Genomic DNA, 19,346 nt, shown 5'->3' on the forward strand with positions numbered 1-19,346 from the left:
AAACGCTGGATGGCTGGATGAATGGAAGTGAGAAAGTTATGTATGTGAGTTAAGGAAGTAAGGAGAAGTAAGTTGCTGTCGTAGTCAGCTCAGTCTCTCTCACACACACACACACACACACACACACACACACACACACACACACACATTATGCATGATTGCCACAACTGATACTCAAACAGATTTTCCCGACAGTTGAAGACTTTTTAATAAACTTTTAATGACCACTCCAAGAACAAGCCCCGTTCTCTGAGTACTGCTTTGCTCTTTCTCCCTCACACACACACACACACACACACACACACACACACACACACACATACACACACACACACACTCAGGGTCCTGTCAGGGCTAACTAAGCGGAGTGGCGGGCAGGGCGACGTTTGGATTGGCTGCACAGGAGTTGCCGGGGGTTACGGTGGATTTGGTGGACCACCTGCTGAGACTCAGCCGCCAACTGACTGAAAACATTTACATCAGAAACCACCCAAGATAGAGACACAGAGGAGGAAAAGGAAGTTCTGAGAGTTTGTATTCTTCATGCAAAGGACCATCATCGCTGCTGCAAACTGCTCCGATAACCTCTGTTTCCTCTTCCTGTGGCACTGACGCGGCCTTGCTGGCCCATCACACACAAATGGTTGATGTTGCGGAGCAAGAGAAGTAGAAATGTAATTCACCATACAATGCCCACTTCATCTGGCCCACAGAAAGTGCTAGAAATTGTTCTAATGTTGTTGTTGTTGTTGTTGTTGTGTCCCAGAGGCTCTGCAAGTGTGAGCGTGAGGCGGTGGAGGACGTCCTGCTGCTCGAGATGTCCACGGGAGTCTAAACACAGCCGGAGTTCGGCCCAACCACAACCTTTCATTGACAACAGAACAATAACTTTGGTGAACGTTGAACCTTTGCCGGGCAAGAAATAATGTTTTTTTGGGGGTCATATGATTACTGAAAATATAACAGTATTCTGGATGGTGAGCACCGACCCAGGGATGTGGATTCATCCTCCAGATTACATTACTCATGTACTCTTTATCCATATTTGCACTGCAGCACCATCTTTAAAGGCAAATATAAAAAACGTACATTATTTACATGTCAGCTTGTAGACGGTTCATGGTTACTTTGCAGGTTTAGCAGTAAGGTTAGCAATAAAACATATGATCAGCTTATGAAACTAAGTTTAATTATTTTGCTCTCTAAAGTAGTTAATAAATGAGCTCCACCGTAACCAGCTGCAATATAAAATGCTGCTTGAATGTTAATGCTTCTGTAATAATGAGCAAGCATTTTGCCAATAATAAGACATAACTTTTACATCAGTAAACTTCTGCACTGTAGACTTTTACAGTATGTTATTGCCATTATATTTGTGTGAAAGATCTAAATCCAAAATAAAAGCAAAGAAAGTAAAACCAACTTACTTTAACTTGCAATGGTGTATTTTACTTTGTGCTATTGATTTACTTACTTTTCTTTCTTAAGAATCAGGCTTTCTTCCATTTTCCAAAGATGAATTGGATCGCCATATGAATATGAGCCTGAGCATCAATGGAAATGAACATCATGGTAACTGGACTGCACAAAATCCAATTACAACAAAGACTCATTCAGTCAGATATTCAAACATTCATAATCAGCTTAATTTCAGTCCCAGAGATTGAAAAAGTTCTGGTACCAAAACTGTTATATGCAGAGCTTTGCAGTGGCCCTCCAGAAACATCCACTCCCCCTCCTCATCCGCTCATGTATGAGGACCAGGGCCCACATGGGGGCCTGGGCCTACTCTCTTGCAGGTCCTCTGAGTGTGTGTGTGTGTGTGTGTGTGACCCGAAAACTGACCTCCTCAAACTTCAAACTGAATACTTCTGGCAGTTACCACGACGACAGAGCTCTCCAAGCCTTATCCTACTTACTGAGACGAGACGAGGAGCGAGGAGGGGAGACGAGGAGGGGGAGGAGAGCAGGAACGTGAAAGTAAAGAAAGAAGAGAGAGAGAGAGAGAGAACGGCGTGGACAGAGACACACATACACACACACACACACACATATTGGTAAAGAGAGAGAGGCGGGGGGGGGGGGGGGGGGGGGCAGAGTGAGGGCAGCAGGCAGAAAGCGAGACTTGCTGCTGTTGCATCTCTGTGTTTTTCATGAGTAGGCAGTTTACTGGGAGATTATTCACAGTCTGGTATTTAGCCTTATTAGGCCACGGCTCCCAATACAGACGTTCCCTCCCATCATCCACCGGCCACACCGAGGCTGTTGTTGTTTGTTTGCCTTTTACATTTTCCTGTGTAAAAATCATGTATTCAACTCAAATGATATGCTTTCTGTGGGAAAAGTTATTTTGAGCATCCAGAGGTGAACGTCCAGCTCGTTTTGTCGTCATATGATGAATCTTTATCCTTTTTGTTTTGCTGGAACAACTCTGTTTTACTACAACAGTCTCATCTTGAACTACTTGTCTTTATTTGTTCTCATTTCTTGCTGCTCCTCCATAACAACTTCTGTCTTTTATAAAAGCTACGTTTTCTTAGATCATTTATTTACAGCCCAGCGGGATTTCTTTTTGTTGTCGTTGTAAGAACCAAGAAGTTTTAACTTTTTTTTTTTCGGTGCTGTACTTCTTCACAAGCTGTAAACGACTCAGTATATGACATTTTATTGCTAATAGCTTCCTTCAAGTGTCATACAGACCTCCCTCCATGCTGCTAAATATCCTGTAGGCCCGTTAGAAGACAAGGCCCGGGGGCCATTCCTGCCAACAGAGATTCACACACAGCAAGAGCCCCAACGAGACAGTGACGGAGAGACAGGCCGAGTAGAAGAAACAAGGCCTATATATCGTATGTGTGTGTGTGTGTGTGTGTGTGTGTGTACGCAATTGTAAATGTTTGACTGCGTGCGTGAGCCTCAAGAAGAGCAGTTCAGCGAGATCTGATGGAAGGAGACTCAAAATCAATAGTCTCCATGTTTGTGTCCCCGGGCTAGCTGTCGCTCACCAGCCCAGAGACTGACGTGATTGATCCATCTCTGCTTTAATCTGAGCTCAACCGCCTCACCTGGCTCGTTCCCAAGGCCACGTTCTACATGCACACACACACACACACAGCCAGCAGGAGGACTGTCTTGTCTTATCCCACCCTGGCCCTTTCCTGTCCAATAATGTCCTGTTTTGTCCTCTGACACCCGGTCCTGATCAGCCCCAATAGGCCCTCTATATCCTGTCCTCTCATTAGCAGCACTGTCCCGCCCTGTCTTGTCCAGCTGTATCTTGTCTTTTCCTATCATCTCATGTCCTGTCCTTATTTACTGTCTTCTTCTATCACATAATATGCTGATCTGTCCTGTCCGGGAAGCCATATCTCCTTAGCTTGTGCAGCTTCTTCCTCTCCTGACCGGTCCAGTCTGTGTGTTGCACTGACATTGAGCAAACCAGTTGGCGTCTACGAGAGTCAATTGTGCTTGTAAGATCAATATAAAGAAAACTCTTCTCTCAAAGTGCCTTTTCCACATTAAACTTCTCGTCCCCTCATTCAAATGATTCAAAAAGAGCTTCTCACTCTTTGTAAAGACTTGTTCAACACAATTTCTATGTGGAATGTGGGTGTGAGTATCATTATATGCCTCAGATGTCTTGTACTCACATTTCCTGTTCTCCTTTAATGATTTTTTTTTATGTCTTTATATAATTGTCTGTTTCATTTTACTCAGACAAATCTCGTCACTTTTTGTCCCGTTTTGTTTTATTCCGTTCATATTTCACTATCTATTTCTTTCTGCTGCGTTCAGTTCTGATACACATTTCCTACCCTGATATTGTATTTCTGAAATACAAATTTTATTTTAGCCTATAGCCCTCTGCATAACCAGGTTTTTAAGTGTAAGTTTGTTTTCTTTCTAAATATATTTGAAAGGAAAATACTTTTTCAACAACATTTTGGCCATCATCCCTAACGATTACAAAAAACATTTTATCAACAATATTCATAGCTCAAATCTGAGGCTACTTTAGTATACAGGAATGAGGGCCTAAAACAGGCCTGCGCTCTAAAAGTGATTTGTGTCTCTTAACATGAAATGTGAAGAGTGTAATAATGTGCCTCCCAGTGGGATGGAGGGGATGTCGTGAACATAAACTGCAGGCGGTCCGGGATAACAGGCCCAGCTCCCCTCAGGGCCGCGTCTCCCGTTGGAGCTCCGTCAGTCGGTAAATCGGTAAATGATCCCGTCTGTCATTTAATCAATATGAACGGGCAGCAGCTGTCACACATCATCGTCTCCCCTGGGGGTCGTTGTCAAGGCGCAACATACACTGAGTGTGTGTCCTTTTATGCTTTTTTTATCCATTTTTCATCTGCCTTTATTATGACAACCAGACTAAATGACGAGCACACACTGGTTTAGTGGGGACCATATATTCAATTAAAGACGCCACTCATTTGGTTTAGTGCAGAAATGATTAGCTGATTTATTTAGTCAATCAACGTACAATCAAATGCCAATTTGGATAATCGATTCATAATTGAAGTCATAGTTTAATAAACTTATGATTCCAGCCTCTCCAGCCTCTCGAATTTTCAGATTGTACCTTGGCAAGCTGGTTTGGCAAAAGATGGCATTTATTGAAATCTTTGGAAATTGAATGGACGTTTTTATAAATTAATCAATTAATTCAGGACAATAAAATGTAACGGACAGAAGAATCCGCAGTGAAAATAAGATATCACTTTCTCTGATGATTATAGGTACAATTTTGCACAATGTTCAAACCTCGAGAAAAGGTATGGAGTGCATTACATGCATGCATAATATCTCCACATTGCACATTGTTTTCTTGTCGCACTTCTGACAGATAACAGAGCCAACAACAGAAAGGGATATAGCACCGCGGGGGGGGGGGGGGGGGGGGGGGGGGGGGGGTATTCCTCTCCTCTTTCCTTCCTCACCTCTCCTCGTGAGACAGTGAAATCTCATCCAGCCACTCTGCCTGCCCTTATAGCCAGCAGGGAGGGACATGTCATTTCACTTGTGTGTGTGTGTGTGTGTCCCTTACTGCGCAACACACAATGACGAGAGCAGAGGGGGGGAGGCCGGCGAGGGGGGGGTGACAGGGCTCTGATCTCTCAGATAGGGAGATAGCCACCTGATTCAAATGGCTCACTTGTTCCCGGCAGTCACTTGATCGGCGTGTGAACTGACTCCTCTCTTATTTACAATCAAATGCTGCTGCACTGACCTGCCCAACCCAACCCAGACCTCTCTCTCTCTCTCTCTGCCCTACATTTTCCCTGTCTCTCTCCCTCTCTCTGCCCTATATTTTCCATGTCTCTCTCTCTCCATCCCACGCACACATACAGGTGCACTGTGTGATGGAAACCTCCACAGGGGCGAGGTCAGTTATGATCATGCAATCTTTTGAAACTGGAGGCTCGAGTAAAGCTCAAAGTTGATTTTGTCAACGTTCAGAAATATAAAAAAAACACGTGATGAAAAACTCAACCTATAACACCACCTTGAAAACAACTTCCTCTCGCAGGAATCGAGCAGCAACACACACACTTGTGAGTTGTTAGAGCAGAGTGACGACAACAGAAGGGAAATAACCTCTTTGTTACGTTCAGGTTCATTATATTTATCAATAGCCACAGATATGTATATCTCTGTTTCCCTGAAGAGAAACAACTTTGTCTGTGACATGATTTAAGTGAGATTGAAGTCTGTTGCATGTGTTATTGTTCATTTTCATATTATTCAAGAGATAATCCTTGTAGTTAAAATCTAAATTTCTGAGATTTTGTGAACGGACAATTATGAAAAACTACGTTTTTTGTTTGCAATTTATGATAAGAAGTAGTGTTCATGCAAAGGAAGTGTCTTATAAGTCCATGTGGGTATGACACAATACATTACATAACCAACCGAAGAACCATACAATATATACAGGGTCAGGTCATATCTCTCAACTTAAGATCTGAGGGTTTTCAGCATTATGCTTTGCTGCACTCTCTAATGCCAAGAGCCTGTAAGACTCCTTCTGATCTAATCCGATCTAATCTGTTTTACTGCTTTATGTCATCATGTAAAATGATGGTGGAGATGTTGGCAATACTTACTCACTGTGCTATACACTGATTTTCAGACATTACCCTCCCTGAAGACAGGATTTACACACTTCACTGATGACAGCGAATAACACATTTTCAAAAATGAAAAGTCCTCGTGATACAGAAGTGAGTTAATCGCGTATGGAAAACCACAAATGCTCATCTAAAATCCTCCAAAATGTGCCTCGGTCTGAGTCAGGGAGCAACAACTTCAGCCTGTCTGTAACTGTCCCGTCTGATTATCTCTCCCCGTCGGCCTGGGGGGACACCCACACTGAAAGAGGCCACTCTTTCATTCAACAACAGCTTCTGTCAGAGAGAGGGAGAGAGGGAGAGGGAGACCTCAGAGTCACCAGCTCCAGAATAGCCCGATAGTGACTGATGCAATCAATCGAAATCTACACTCCAGTAAAAACGATCCACGGGCAACAAGGTTTTACACTCAATAAAAGAAAATTGCTCATGCAGATGAAGCCCGAACAAACGCAGAACCGTGGAGGGCCCACGCAGTGTTCCACTGATTCCAGGTTGACTTATTTTAGCAGGAACACAGATATATACGATTTGAGCCAAACAAGGTCACGCACACGCTAAACAGCATTCATATGCTGTATTAACATGCGACGATCACCACACGGCTGTCGGAGTCATATCAGCCAAAGCTCCCTTTAAACCAGTCAAAACAAACTCACGTAGAGATATTTAGTGTGTAAATGAGGTTTACAGATGAGAGGCACCGTATAATTACATTAACGCCCTAGTTATGATATTATTGCCATCTTAAAGATTATAACTGTGCCAGTAATCGATCATGTGGCAGCTCGTTGTGGTGTTAAATTGTTAATAATGAAGTGGATTTCTTCTAGACCACAACCCACAGTGGGTCCTCCTGGTGTTGTCTGAAGAAAATGTGTTTTATGAGTATTTTCTTTTTCGGAAAGTTCACTCATATTTATTTTTATTTTTTAACGGACTTGAATTACGGGGCTAAATACAACAAACAGGATTACATTACAAGACATCCTGAGCACATCATGTTTAGAGCAAATGGCGATTCATTCAGCCGAAGAGGATGCAAGCAAACTAGCAGAGGTCCGCGGGTCAGATGAATAATTCACCACTGAAAGAGATATGACATTTTCATACGGAGGGATGCAATCTGGGGCGATGCTCTGTGTGTCAACATGATTTGTTGTAACAGTGCAGTGTCGCAGCACTAAAGGGTCTAAAAGTATCAGTGTGTGACACAAACATGTTTGGCAAATGACATTTTCGAGGATGCTGTCATCGTCTTCGTCTTGAAGAGAGGAGGAAATAAGAGGGGAAACACCAGTGGGGAGGGTTGTCTGGAGGATGAGCTGGGCCTACAGAAGGAAGGTGTGTGTGTGCGTGTGTGTGTGTGCGTGTAGTGCTGTCATGTTGATGTCGCTGACAAAGCCTTTGAACATCTGCAGTGTCTCTGACATGTTGTAACGTAAACCCTTAACGCACGTTAACACCTCCTGTGATGATGACGCACAGCGACAGTGTCGACTAAAGAAACGTGATCTCCTCTAAAACACTTTCAATACCAAACACATGTTGCTTTGCTTTCATTGTTTATTTAACATATCATTGGCTGGCCTGAGGCGTTTAATCTTAAATCGTATTAAGTATTGTAAAGGTTCTATTAGTTTAGGCGAGTGTAAATATATCTCTCTTGCAGCTCAAAAAACATACTTGACATTGTTTTACATTATTAATCACAACTTTTTATCAAATTTTAAGAGAATTGCTCATATGGTTTCTGTACTAAAATGACACCACTTCAGGGTTACCACTTCAATACTATTCTATTGGGATTTAATAAGATCAAAAGAAAACAGAAATACATTTTTGAAAAAGAAAAGAGGTCTATTTTGCTTTTATTATTATTATTATTACATGTAAAGCAGTGGGGTCAGGGGTAAAGTAAACATAAAGGTTATAGGTATCTCCCTGCTGTTTTCCTTAATTTAACTAATTCAGATTTCACATATTCCCTCTGTGCAGTGCCATTTGATTATCCAATATACAAAATGCATACATTAGTTTTGATTATAATATATCATTAAAAAACACCCGATGTAAAATATATTAGACTATAGATTAGATAGATATATAGACGCACACACACACACACACACACACACACACACACGCACACACACACACACACACGCGCGCGCGCGTGCACACACTCACAGCATCCATTCAGAAGGCTCGCGCATGTCCCCGAGGGCCTGAAAGGCACGCGGGCTGTGGACCCCCCGTTTTTCTACAGCAGACCATTTCTAAAGCTTTTATTCTGAAAAGCAACACACGCAGCACAAGCGACCAAACTGTGGCTAGGTGTGCAACATCCTGCTATGTACACAACGTAGGCATCCTGAAATAATAAGAGATGTTTATCTAAAATAAACAAAAAAAAACAGGCCTCTTTTTAAGGAGTCACATTTAATTGTTATTATTCGAATCTCTTTCATCTAACATGTGCCTCTCCACACATTTTTGAATGTATGATATTCTAAAATAGGACAACCCTCCCTCCCCCTCCCAGTTTAATGTGCGAATGAAGTTGTTGGTCAACAGTTGGTGGGGGGGGGGGGGGGGGGGGGGGGGGGGGGGGGGGGGGGGGGGGGGGGGGGGGGGGCAGGCAGAGGGAGGGGAGGGCCGAGAACAATGGACGGTGCTGTTGTGTGTCGGAGTCGGTGGAGAGAGGGTGGGGGGGGGGGGGGGGGGGGGGGGGGGGGGGGGGGGGGGGGAGGGGGGGGGGGGGGGGGGGGGGGGGGGGGGGGGGGGGGGGGGGGGGGGGGGGGGGGGGGGGAGCGAGAGAGAGAGAATCGGGCTGATGACAGAGTGAAAGAGGTTAGTGTCTCTGCTGGGAAATGAGACCAGAGGAGGGGGTTCCTGTGTCTGTTGGCTTGTTAATGATGATTCAGTTCCATCAGCTCAACAGCCTTCTCCATCAAGGAATCTCTGAATGCACCAAACGAGCTCGGCGCCCTCACCGGAAGCACGTTGGCTACAAGTAATAATAATAATAATAATAATACATTTATTTATATAGCACCTTTAAAAACAGAGTTTACAAAGTGCTCTACATATAAGCAAGGTAAAAACATAACATCAATACAAGTAAACATTTCAGAAAATACATGAGGCAATGAACACAATAGAGGAATAGAAAATTACAAATACAAAATAAAGCAGAACAGACAAACTAAAATAGGGGAAACAAGGGGAAACTGCATAAGTTGCAGTAGTTGAGTCGAGAGAAAATGAGTGCATGAATGACTTTTTCCAGATCTGAGCGTGACAATATGGGTTTGATTTTTGAGATTATTCTTAATTGAAAGAAGCAGGACTGGACAATTTTTTTTATCTGTGATTCAAAATGTAATTGAGAGTCAAACATTACACCCAAATTTCTAGCAACAGGTTTTAAATAAGCAGCCAGGGGACCAAGTTGACTCTTGATGAGACTGGTGTTATTGTTTGGGGAACTGAATAATATGAATATGGAAGCATGTAGATAGAAAATAAAAGTGGACCTAAAATTGAACCTTGTGGTACACCACAGGTAATGTGAGTCGTGGAAGACGAGTGATTACCTATGGTGTCCGAGTACGATCTTTCTAAAAGGTAAGAATAAAACCAGCCAATTGCAGTGTCCTTGATGCCAACCCAGGTTTTGAGGCGATCGATTAAAAGGGCGTGATCTACAGTATCAAAAGCTGCACTAAGGTCTAAAAGAATTAAAATGGCGCTCTCCCCCCTGTCTGCTGCTAAAAGGAGGTCATTAGTTACCTTGAGGAGGGCAGTTTCTGTGCTATGAAGTGCTCTAAAACCTGACTGAAATTTCTCAAATATATTATTATGATTCATAAAAGCTAGGAGTTGTGTTGAAACCACTTTTTCTAAAACTTTTGATAAAAATGGAAGTTTTGAAATTGGCCTAAAATTGGAAATAACAGAAGGATCAAGCTTAGGTTTCTTTAAAAGAGGTTGTAGATTGTAAAATATGTAAGTACCATTACATCTTTTCTTTTTTTAGATTACCCGCGGCCTAAAGATACTCCAGAACTGCGCAGACGGTCAATACGTCAATGTAAAAACAGAAATCAGAATTATGCCTATGGAGACTTTCTTTATTGTACAATATTTAAGTTGTTTATTTATTTTTACCTCGTTGCCATTACTGTCCGCAATTTGGTGTCACAAAACACAATTATTTAAAAACCACTGATTGCAGCAGAAAGCAGAACGATTGAGACTTTTGTTAAAACAATGAAATAAAAAACGCCAATAGATTCAACAAGTGATGGTGCCAGAAATCAATGTTGTGCGTGTGATCGGAAGGACCAACACGCAGCTGCACCAATAGGGTCGCCATGTGCCACTCGCGAGCGCGCTCCAGTCACTGTGTGTGTGTGTCTGTGTGTATGTGTGTGTGTATGTGTGTGTGTGTGTGTGTGTGTGAAGAAAGCGACGAGTGTGTGTCTCCACAAGCCCTTTAGAAGCAGGGGAATTATTGTTCTGCTTCAAAATATGTCAACTAAAAATGGGTTGCGGGACGTTATATATATATATATATATATATATATATATATATATATATATATATATATATATTGCTTTAATTTCCCTGACATATCGGGAGTTTTTTTCTTTTCTTTTGGCTTCCCCCGAATGTGCAAACTGTAGGCCTCCGCCCCCCCCCGCCCCCCCCCCCCCCCCCCCCCCCCCCCCCCCCCCCCCCCCTGTCCCCCCTAAACCGTCCCCGGACCCGAGGAGGAGGAAAATCAGTAAACAGTCTCCACATTTCTGGACAACAAAGGACCAGCAGACCGTGTGCCACTTTCCCTTCAGCTGCACGATGGGCTGGTCCCATGCAGCCAGTCACCTGTTGCTTCAACGGAGGAGCTGAAACTATACAGGAAACGACATCATTAAATACACAAATGTCACCATGTCCGCATTGTGGATGATTGCCTTTATTGTTTTTTTTTATTTAGAGACTTGTTTGAACCAAGCCCCCCCCCCTCACACACACACACACACGCCCCCCTCTCCTGCCTTTTCACACTCAATCTGTTCAGATTTACTATTTACTGGTGAAAAGCCTCTGTCCTCATCTTCCCTTCTTTTTTCCAGTGAGCACTAGCTGGTGAGTGGATCTCCTGAATCGGAGCCGCATTGTCCTCTCCCAACAGCAGCCAGCAGTCAGCCAGCCAAGCGTTTGACATTATTAAATAATAAAGAGATGCTGATCATGGTCGCAATGTTGTGAGGGGGGGGGGGGGGGGGGGGGCAATTAGCGTGCCGTTATACTGTCATTATGGCTGTGTTAACTCGAATTAGTCACACGGCAATGTGCACATTGACACTTGCATTTTACATGCTGGAAATCAGTCCGCACAAGTAAGTAAAGGCCTGACACGTGACCATGAGTGTCACAAGTATAACACACTGATAGCGCCCATCATATTTAATATATGAATTATGATGTGGGATTTCATCTGAATGTCAGTTTGAAATCGATTTTTACAAAAATGCCGACGGAATTTAATTATGGAGTTAATAATGAAATAGCAAGGGCACTAACGGGTCCCAAAGGAGTTCTAATAATACTTAGCAGCGTTTGTGTAATGATCTCAACTGATTTATTAGAGAGAAATGGAGTCGGCCAGATCGGTTTGAGCGCAGAGCTGAAGGGTTTCCCTGCAGCCTACAACAGGCCTCATATTGTTGTTATCCCCCCACCCCCTGTCTCTCTACTTCCTCCCCTCTGTTGCACTTTCTCCCACTAATCTCTCCGAGAGGCCACAGAGGCAAACCAACGGAATCAATAAACTGCATTAGAAGTTCAGGTGTCACTCAACAGTCCTCCTCTGACTGTGATAACAAACTGAATGTTCCGTATGAAAGCGTTAATTGCTTCTTCTTTTCTTTTTCTCCTTCATTTTAATCAGCACTTGTCTGATGGGAGCCAGCATGGTGAACAAGCTCAACCAAGACAGGAAGCAGCTGAACACTGCGAGCGGCGCGTGAGCGTGAAACAACAGTGTCATCGGCCTTGTATAGACAATCGGACATCTTCCCCCAGATGTCCGATTCCCCCGGTGCATTTCTGATGTGATGACGCTCTATAAAGCTGTCGGCATCAATGAGAAGAAATGATAAACGGAGCTGGAGCCGCTGGAAACACGGTGGGGGGGGGGGGGGGGGGGGGGGGGGAGGCGAGCCTCTGAGAATGCAGGCCGAGAGCAGCGCGAGGCTGATGGCATGCTGGTCTGTGTCAGTGTGTGGTCCAATTCTATGGAAGTAACTGAGTGTGAGTGTGTGTGCGTGTGTGTCTCTGTGTGCGTGCGTGCGTGTGTGTGCGTGCGTATGTGAGAGAGTCAGCCCTCTCCACACACACCGCCCGCTTCCCGTCCCTGCACCTGCGCTTGATCAGCAGGCTACTGGCTGCCATTCAGTCCCTGCGCGCTCCACACAGACACGCGCGCGCGCACACACGCGCACACACACGCGCACACACACGCACACAGACACACGCACACAAACCCACACCCGCACGCGCGCACACACACAGCTCTCTGCTCTGACAGTTTTGCTATTAACCCATTCTTACAGTCTCTCTCTCTCTGTGATGAAGGCAGAGATGTCAGGAAGTCTTTTAAAAACCTGAACATATATAGTTTGATTATGTATTTCCTTCTCACCAGCAAGCAGGACGATGGGTTCAGTGTGTTCCGTTGACTTGCATCACCGCGAGACAAAAGCCTACATTCAACAGGCACATTGTAGGAACGTGTGTACAAATCTATACTTTCAAAAGGCTCAATCTGCAGCTTCTGTGACCGTAAAAAAAATAAAAAATCTGACGTGTATTTAAATAACGGAAGAATTAGTGAAAGAAAGTGTAAACATGACATGAACCTAATTGTACATGTAGTCAAATGCAAGCATGCTGTGTCTGCCTCGGAAAGTATTGATTTGTTGTCTTTCTATTAAAAGACTAAAATATATCTATGATGCGTAAATTATATATTTTATATTCCTGTATTCTATTACAATGGAGAGGAGGCCTCCCCGTTAGAAATAGGCTCATAGTTTCAAACAGGCCTACATGTACTAGTGGTTCTCCTCATGACAATGGGATTACTTGGCTGCCACAGAACACAATTTATCGGCTATAGAAGTAAACGAACCAACGGAAACACACGAGGACCAATGGTCCGCTTCATGTGCGGGTGACGTCATGCCCCCTCCTCCTTATTATCCGCAACATGGTGAAAAAGGAAAGTGTCTCTCGTGGCATTACAGGCCACTAAGCTCGTTTTGTTTGCGTGTGTGTTTGTGTGAGGGTGGTGGTGTTGGGGGGGGGGGGGTCATTTGACCTAATTTTAAAAATCATATAATCTCAACAATGAACATAGGATTTGAAAAGCGGCGAGTGAGCTGCAGGCAGACACACCTAACTTTGCATTCGCATTGTCGATTAATAATATCTTCATACTTTACATTATATTTCGTCATTTTTGTATATGAGGCCTTAATTGTGTTTTTTAAACGGTTCATATCCAGATCATATTGTCTCGTATATGCCCCTATTTGTTAACATGTATAATACCCGTCCATTCTAAAATAACGGGGAAAGTGCAACACCTACACAATGTAACACTTCAATGTTGTGATGAAAGCCACTCGAACGAGCCCGAGCTCTACACACGCGCACACACACACGCCAGCTTATCATAGATAACATCTGAGTTTTTCTTTTTTTTCTTTTTTAAAGCGGGGGATAAAAAAAAAAAAAAAGCAGAGGAGCGCGCTTACCACCTGTTGCAGTCCAAATATCCTCGAGCTGCGACAGCCAGACTCTGCACGCGAGCAACAGAAGGGGAGACGGGTGGATGGATGAAAGGACGCATGGGAACACCTTCACCGGGCCTCTGTATCACACGAAGCACACCTGGCTGTAACCAAACTGTAACTAGAACCAGTTATTGTTTTGGGCATATACCAATTATAAACTCTACAGCATTTTAATTTGAACAAAGTAAGATATGTAGAACATTATCCCGTACGAGGTGTAACATGTTACACACTTGATTCCCTGTATCGCCGCCAGCGCCTTTATTTATTGAATGAGCTCACAGCGCCTCTGAGATTAAATCACATTTTGGAAAGCACGGGGGCTAAAAGCGGGATAATATTTATTTCTACCGAGATAGCGCGATATCGGTGTTTTCAGAGTGAACATTTACCGGGTCCTATATACTTTGTGACTGTTTGGCCTCACTCACATGTGAAGTGAGCATTCCACATGAAGACGGTTATTTAATTTATTTTTATTCCTAAAAACAGATTTTTACGAGAGTGACAATATAAAGCATGGACGTGTTTAACCGGTAACAAGCATCATAAGGGCATCAGTGTAATATATAAAGGAGCCTTGGCCTTAAGGTGTGCGCCCTGATTGTGTCAACATGAAACCTTCACAGGCGTTACAAATAAGCTGCAGCTTTGTATGATACAAGTTAACCATCAAGTATATTCTCTTCATTCAAAAAGCTTTTCCACAACATCAAAGGTGCAGCGCTCAGACGGAAAATATATATACTAATCATTTCCCGGGGCCCCCGGGCTTGTTGGGGCCCGGTGTTCATGGAAATAAATAAAAAGAGACTTTAATGCATCTACTCGACCGACCTTTTAAAAACAACTTGTTTATCACCGGTGGTCGCAGTTATTACAACCAATTCAGCTGCTCAGATCAATAATGAATGGGACAACAAACGATCCCCTGACCTCTTGAGAGAGAGAGAGAGAGAGAGAGGAGTAGACCGATAAATACCGAGGGGCCTCTTCAAATATTCATCTGCCGGTTAATGTGAGCTCTGCTCCCCCGGGACCCAGCCTGCAAGAGACAACGGTCCTAATCTACCTCGCTGCGCGCACACACGCGCGCGCACACGCACACACGCGCGCGCACACGCACACACACACACACACACACACACACAAGATTTAAAACCGTTGGTTAAATTCAGAGCGAGTGAGCAGTTAGCTCATCATAAGGATTATTATTATAGGGGGAATATGAGGGGGGAGGGGGTCAGTCTGGCCGGTAAATAGATGCATGGGAACATTTTGGAACCGGTACTGTTTTTTTTTTTTAAGGCAGGATGATTGTGGTGATGGTGATGCGGAGGCACCGGAGAGCTTGAACCGTGAGAACCGGGGTTAACGGGAAACAGCGGGGCCCGTTTGATTACACTGAAATGGCCACACTCGAGACTTTATATAGCCATGACATCACGGGAGAAAAAGCATCCCGGCCGGTCCCGTTTCAAGAGGGCTCACCTCCAATTTAAACCTAATTGAACACGTTGTGCTGATAAACTGCAGCTCGGTGATTTAGAAAAGACGAAGAAGAAGAAGAAGACAAAACCCGAGGAGAAAGCGTCCAAAACAAGTGTCTCGTGCACTTTGTTGTTGAAACCAACATCAGGATGAAGTGTTACAGCACGAGAAGAGGCCTGAGCTCATTGGATTAGGTTGCTGCAGGCTAAATAGGCTACTCATGAATATCCAGATATCTGCTGTTGTCACAGTCAAGTGTCATTAGAAAAAATAAATCCACCAACGACAGAAATCCTTCTGTCAGTTGACACAAATCTATAATAACTGAATGAGGGAAATAAATCAGATTTACGCTATAGATATGTAATTATTCCTCCCTCGGTCCCCTGTCCCATTCAAAAAACAAGTTCACGAAATAATATAGAATACAATCATAAATTAATTTTAAAATAAAATTAATATTCCTAAATGTATAGCCTGTGTCTCAGCAGCAGCTGCTTATTGATTATGTGTTGTCGTTGCTTTTAATGAAAAATAAAAGAGGAGAAATGGATGTTGGGTATAATGTGGAAACAGGCCACAAACAGTGGCTACTTGTCCGCAGACACACGAATACAGAAACCACGACGCACACGCGGAGTTATTGGACCAGTGGAGTTTTGAAAGCAATGCACCCCCCAAAACTGTTATTTTTGTTAGCTGAAGTCAAATATTTATATTCATAAAGACGTAAAAAGTCAGTGTTACATTTACAGGGAATAATTAACATCAGAAGAAAGACAGGTGACAATTTAACCCGCACACATAAAATGACAGAGAAATCAAAATCAAAACTCAAACAATATCAAGTATCCAAATTTCCAAAATTTATTCATTTCAAACTGCATATTGAAAAAAAAATATACTCAGCTGAATTGTAACTGTTATAAGGATGGTATTAGTTCCGGTAGATATATACATAGAGTGGTTGGCTTCTGCGTACAGGCCACAATTTTTAAAATACAACTACGGGAATGGATTTCTTTGAAATAAAAACTTAAAATATCACAGTAAATATACAGAAATTGTACAAATCAATTAGAAAATAAAGAGCACAAGCGTCATACCTCTAACAGATGAAAAATGGGAGACGGAAATATAAATTAACAACCTATATTTTAAGCTGTATGAGAGAAAAAATGTGTATTTTTCTTTTTTTTAAAGAAATTAAAATGTTAAGTAATATTGACCTTAAATGAAGAAGAAAAAAACAGCATTACCTGTATCGTTTTTATGTCCCTTTTCTTTCCAATGTTTGCAGTAATAAAAGAGCATAACTGATCGCTCCCATGTAATTACAGTTCTGCCATATTCATTTTTTAAATATTTTCTGCAGAACTGGCGTTGCTTTATATATATATATATATATATATATATATATATATATATATATATATATATATGAACAAAAATACAACCTCTTGCAGTTTAACAAACAATTTCATCTGATTGTAATGTTTCTTTGATAAATACTGTACAAAAGGTGATTGCAATAATAAAACATTTGATTGCGACTGCCACTTTCTAGTCTTCCAAACTTCATCCACCAATGAAGAGGGGGATCTCCTACCGTTCCTCTAGAGCTCCCTTTAGAATAAAATGACAGAAAAAAGAGTCGTGTGTCCTTTTTCTGGAGACTTCTATACAACTTTTCCCACCCCGAAATTTTTCTGTACAAAAATAGTCCAACGTTAATAGTCCACAGTTTATTTTATAAAAGTTCATTTTCTCTCTCTCTCTCTCTCTCTCTCTCTCTTCTCTCTCTCTCTCTCTCTCTCTCTCTCTCTCTCTCTCTCTCTCTCTCTCTCTCGCTCTCTCTCTCTGCTTTGTGTCTCTTACATGTGTGTTAACGGCAGCGTGCCGTTGATCGTCGTCCCGGGCACGGTGCTCTGGTAGTGCCCGGACATGTGTAGCCTGGTCTGGGCGGTCTGCTCGCTGACCTCCGCCCCGGGCAGGTACATGCTGATCATGTCCCTCAGATCTCCGCTTTGGCAGCCCGGGCCGGCCCGGTGGGACGACGAGGTGACGACGGGCGGGCTGGAGCTGCTGGACTCGGACTTCACCACCGAGGAGGGCCCCATGGAGCCCAGGGTGGTCATCCCTGGCGTGCCTTGCTGAGAATAAGACATGGAGTATGTCGGGGAGCCGTTCATGTAGCTCTGGGAGCTGGCCATGGTGTTGTACTGCAGGGCGCTCATGTCGTAGCGGTGCATGGACTGCATCTGACTCTGGTTGTGCGCGTTCAGCCCCGGGTGCTGGTAGCTCAGCTGGTCCTGCATCATGCCGTAGCCCCCGTTGGTCCAGCCGTTCATGTGCGCCGCGTAGCTGTCCATCCGCTGGTTCACCCCGCCGCCCAGCCCAGCCCCCACCCCGACACCGACACCAGCTCCCATCCCGTTTCCTCCCGCCGACAGCAGCCCACCGGGCAAGGTGTACTTGTCCTTCTTCATGAGGGTCTTGGTTTTCCGCCGGGGCCGGTATTTGTAATCCGGATGCTCCTTCATGTGCAGGGCCCGCAGCCTCTTGGCTTCGTCGATGAACGGTCTCTTCTCGCTCTCCGACAGAAGTTTCCACTCCGCGCCCAGCCTCTTGCTTATCTCCGAGTTGTGCATTTTGGGATTTTCTTGCGCCATCTTCCTCCTCTGGCCCCGGGACCACACCATGAACGCGTTCATGGGTCTCTTGACCCGCTCCGGGCTGTTTTTCTGGTTGGGTCCGGTGCCGGACGTGTTGGTGTTGCCCGAGCCCCCCGTGTTGGTCTGGGGAGCCGGGGGCTTCAGTTCAGTCTCCATCATGTTATACATCAGGAACAGCTTTTAGTTGGAGCTCCCGCGAGCACGGGGGAAAAGAAGAAAGAAAAAACCACAGAGACAAACTCCACGAGCCACTGAGGAGCGCGCGGGGCTGCTGCTAAAAAAAAAAGTTACCTGTCGATTTTTTCACTGCAACTTTTTCTCTGGACGAAAAAACCACAAGCAGCCTGCTGCGTCTTCACTCTCTCTCTCTCTCTCTCTCTCCCGCTCGGTGAGTGTGTGTCAGAGCGCGCGCTTGTGTGTGTGTGTGTGTGACAAAGAGCCTTCTCCCAATAGGTCCCTCGCTATGTTGTGTCCACAAAACTTCTCCCGTCGCTTCTCCGAAAAAGCATCAACAAACTGTACTTTTCGCCTCTGTCCGCCCGAGCCTTGACAACTCCAGATAGTTTTTGAACAAGTTAATAGACAACCATTCATGTGACGGGGCTGTCAGCGAATAAATGGCTTCGACCTGGCCAATCAGAGCCGGCCTGCTCCCCTGACACGCCGATGGGGGGGCGGGGGGTAATTAGCATAAATGGGCGGGGTCTGCTCTGCCCCGAGACACAGGCATACATGCGGTCTTCAGCTTGCCCATATGAGCCAATATAAAGTACATATTTACCATCTGCAGGCTCATGGAGATATTTATGTGAGAATATATATACACACACACACACACACACACACACATATATATATATATATATATATATATATATATATATATATATATATATATATATATATATATATATGTGTGTGTATAAATACAGTGGAACTTTATGAACAGTTTCTTATATTATACAGAGGACGAGGGAGTTTCAAAAGTTTGCTGGCACTTGAAATGCCAAAGTGTCTTTTTGAAAACTTAAACGGGTAAAGTATGACTAAAATTGTTCCTAATACATACAAAATAAAATGGAAACATGTTTAGTAGTGACTTCAGAATTTCTAATAAATAAGGCGATTCTTTTAAGTTTTGTTCATATTTATATGTATATGTGTCGCC

General features: G+C 43.8%; 1 protein-coding gene across 1 annotated transcript; it reads right to left on the minus strand.

Annotated features, from left to right (window-relative positions):
* Positions 1 to 16,954: 16,954 nt before the first annotated feature.
* sox2 (SRY-box transcription factor 2) lies at positions 16,955 to 18,759 on the minus strand. Its single transcript, XM_034531470.1, has 2 exons — positions 17,382 to 18,759; positions 16,955 to 17,129 (listed from the first exon to the last, which is right to left on the minus strand). The coding sequence occupies exons 1-2, from the start codon at positions 18,344 to 18,346 to the stop codon at positions 17,120 to 17,122; spliced, it is 975 nt and encodes a 324-aa protein (XP_034387361.1). The 5' UTR covers positions 18,347 to 18,759; the 3' UTR covers positions 16,955 to 17,119.
* Positions 18,760 to 19,346: the final 587 nt, after the last annotated feature.

The sequence above is a fragment of the Cyclopterus lumpus genome, chromosome 4, assembly GCF_009769545.1.
Source record: "Cyclopterus lumpus isolate fCycLum1 chromosome 4, fCycLum1.pri, whole genome shotgun sequence".
Taxonomy (NCBI): Eukaryota; Metazoa; Chordata; class Actinopteri; order Perciformes; family Cyclopteridae; genus Cyclopterus; species Cyclopterus lumpus.

Coding starts and splice junctions, on each gene's coding strand:
- sox2 (XM_034531470.1), bottom strand. CDS start 18,346: ATGTATAACATGATGGAGACTGAACTGAAGCCCCCGGCTCCCCAGACC.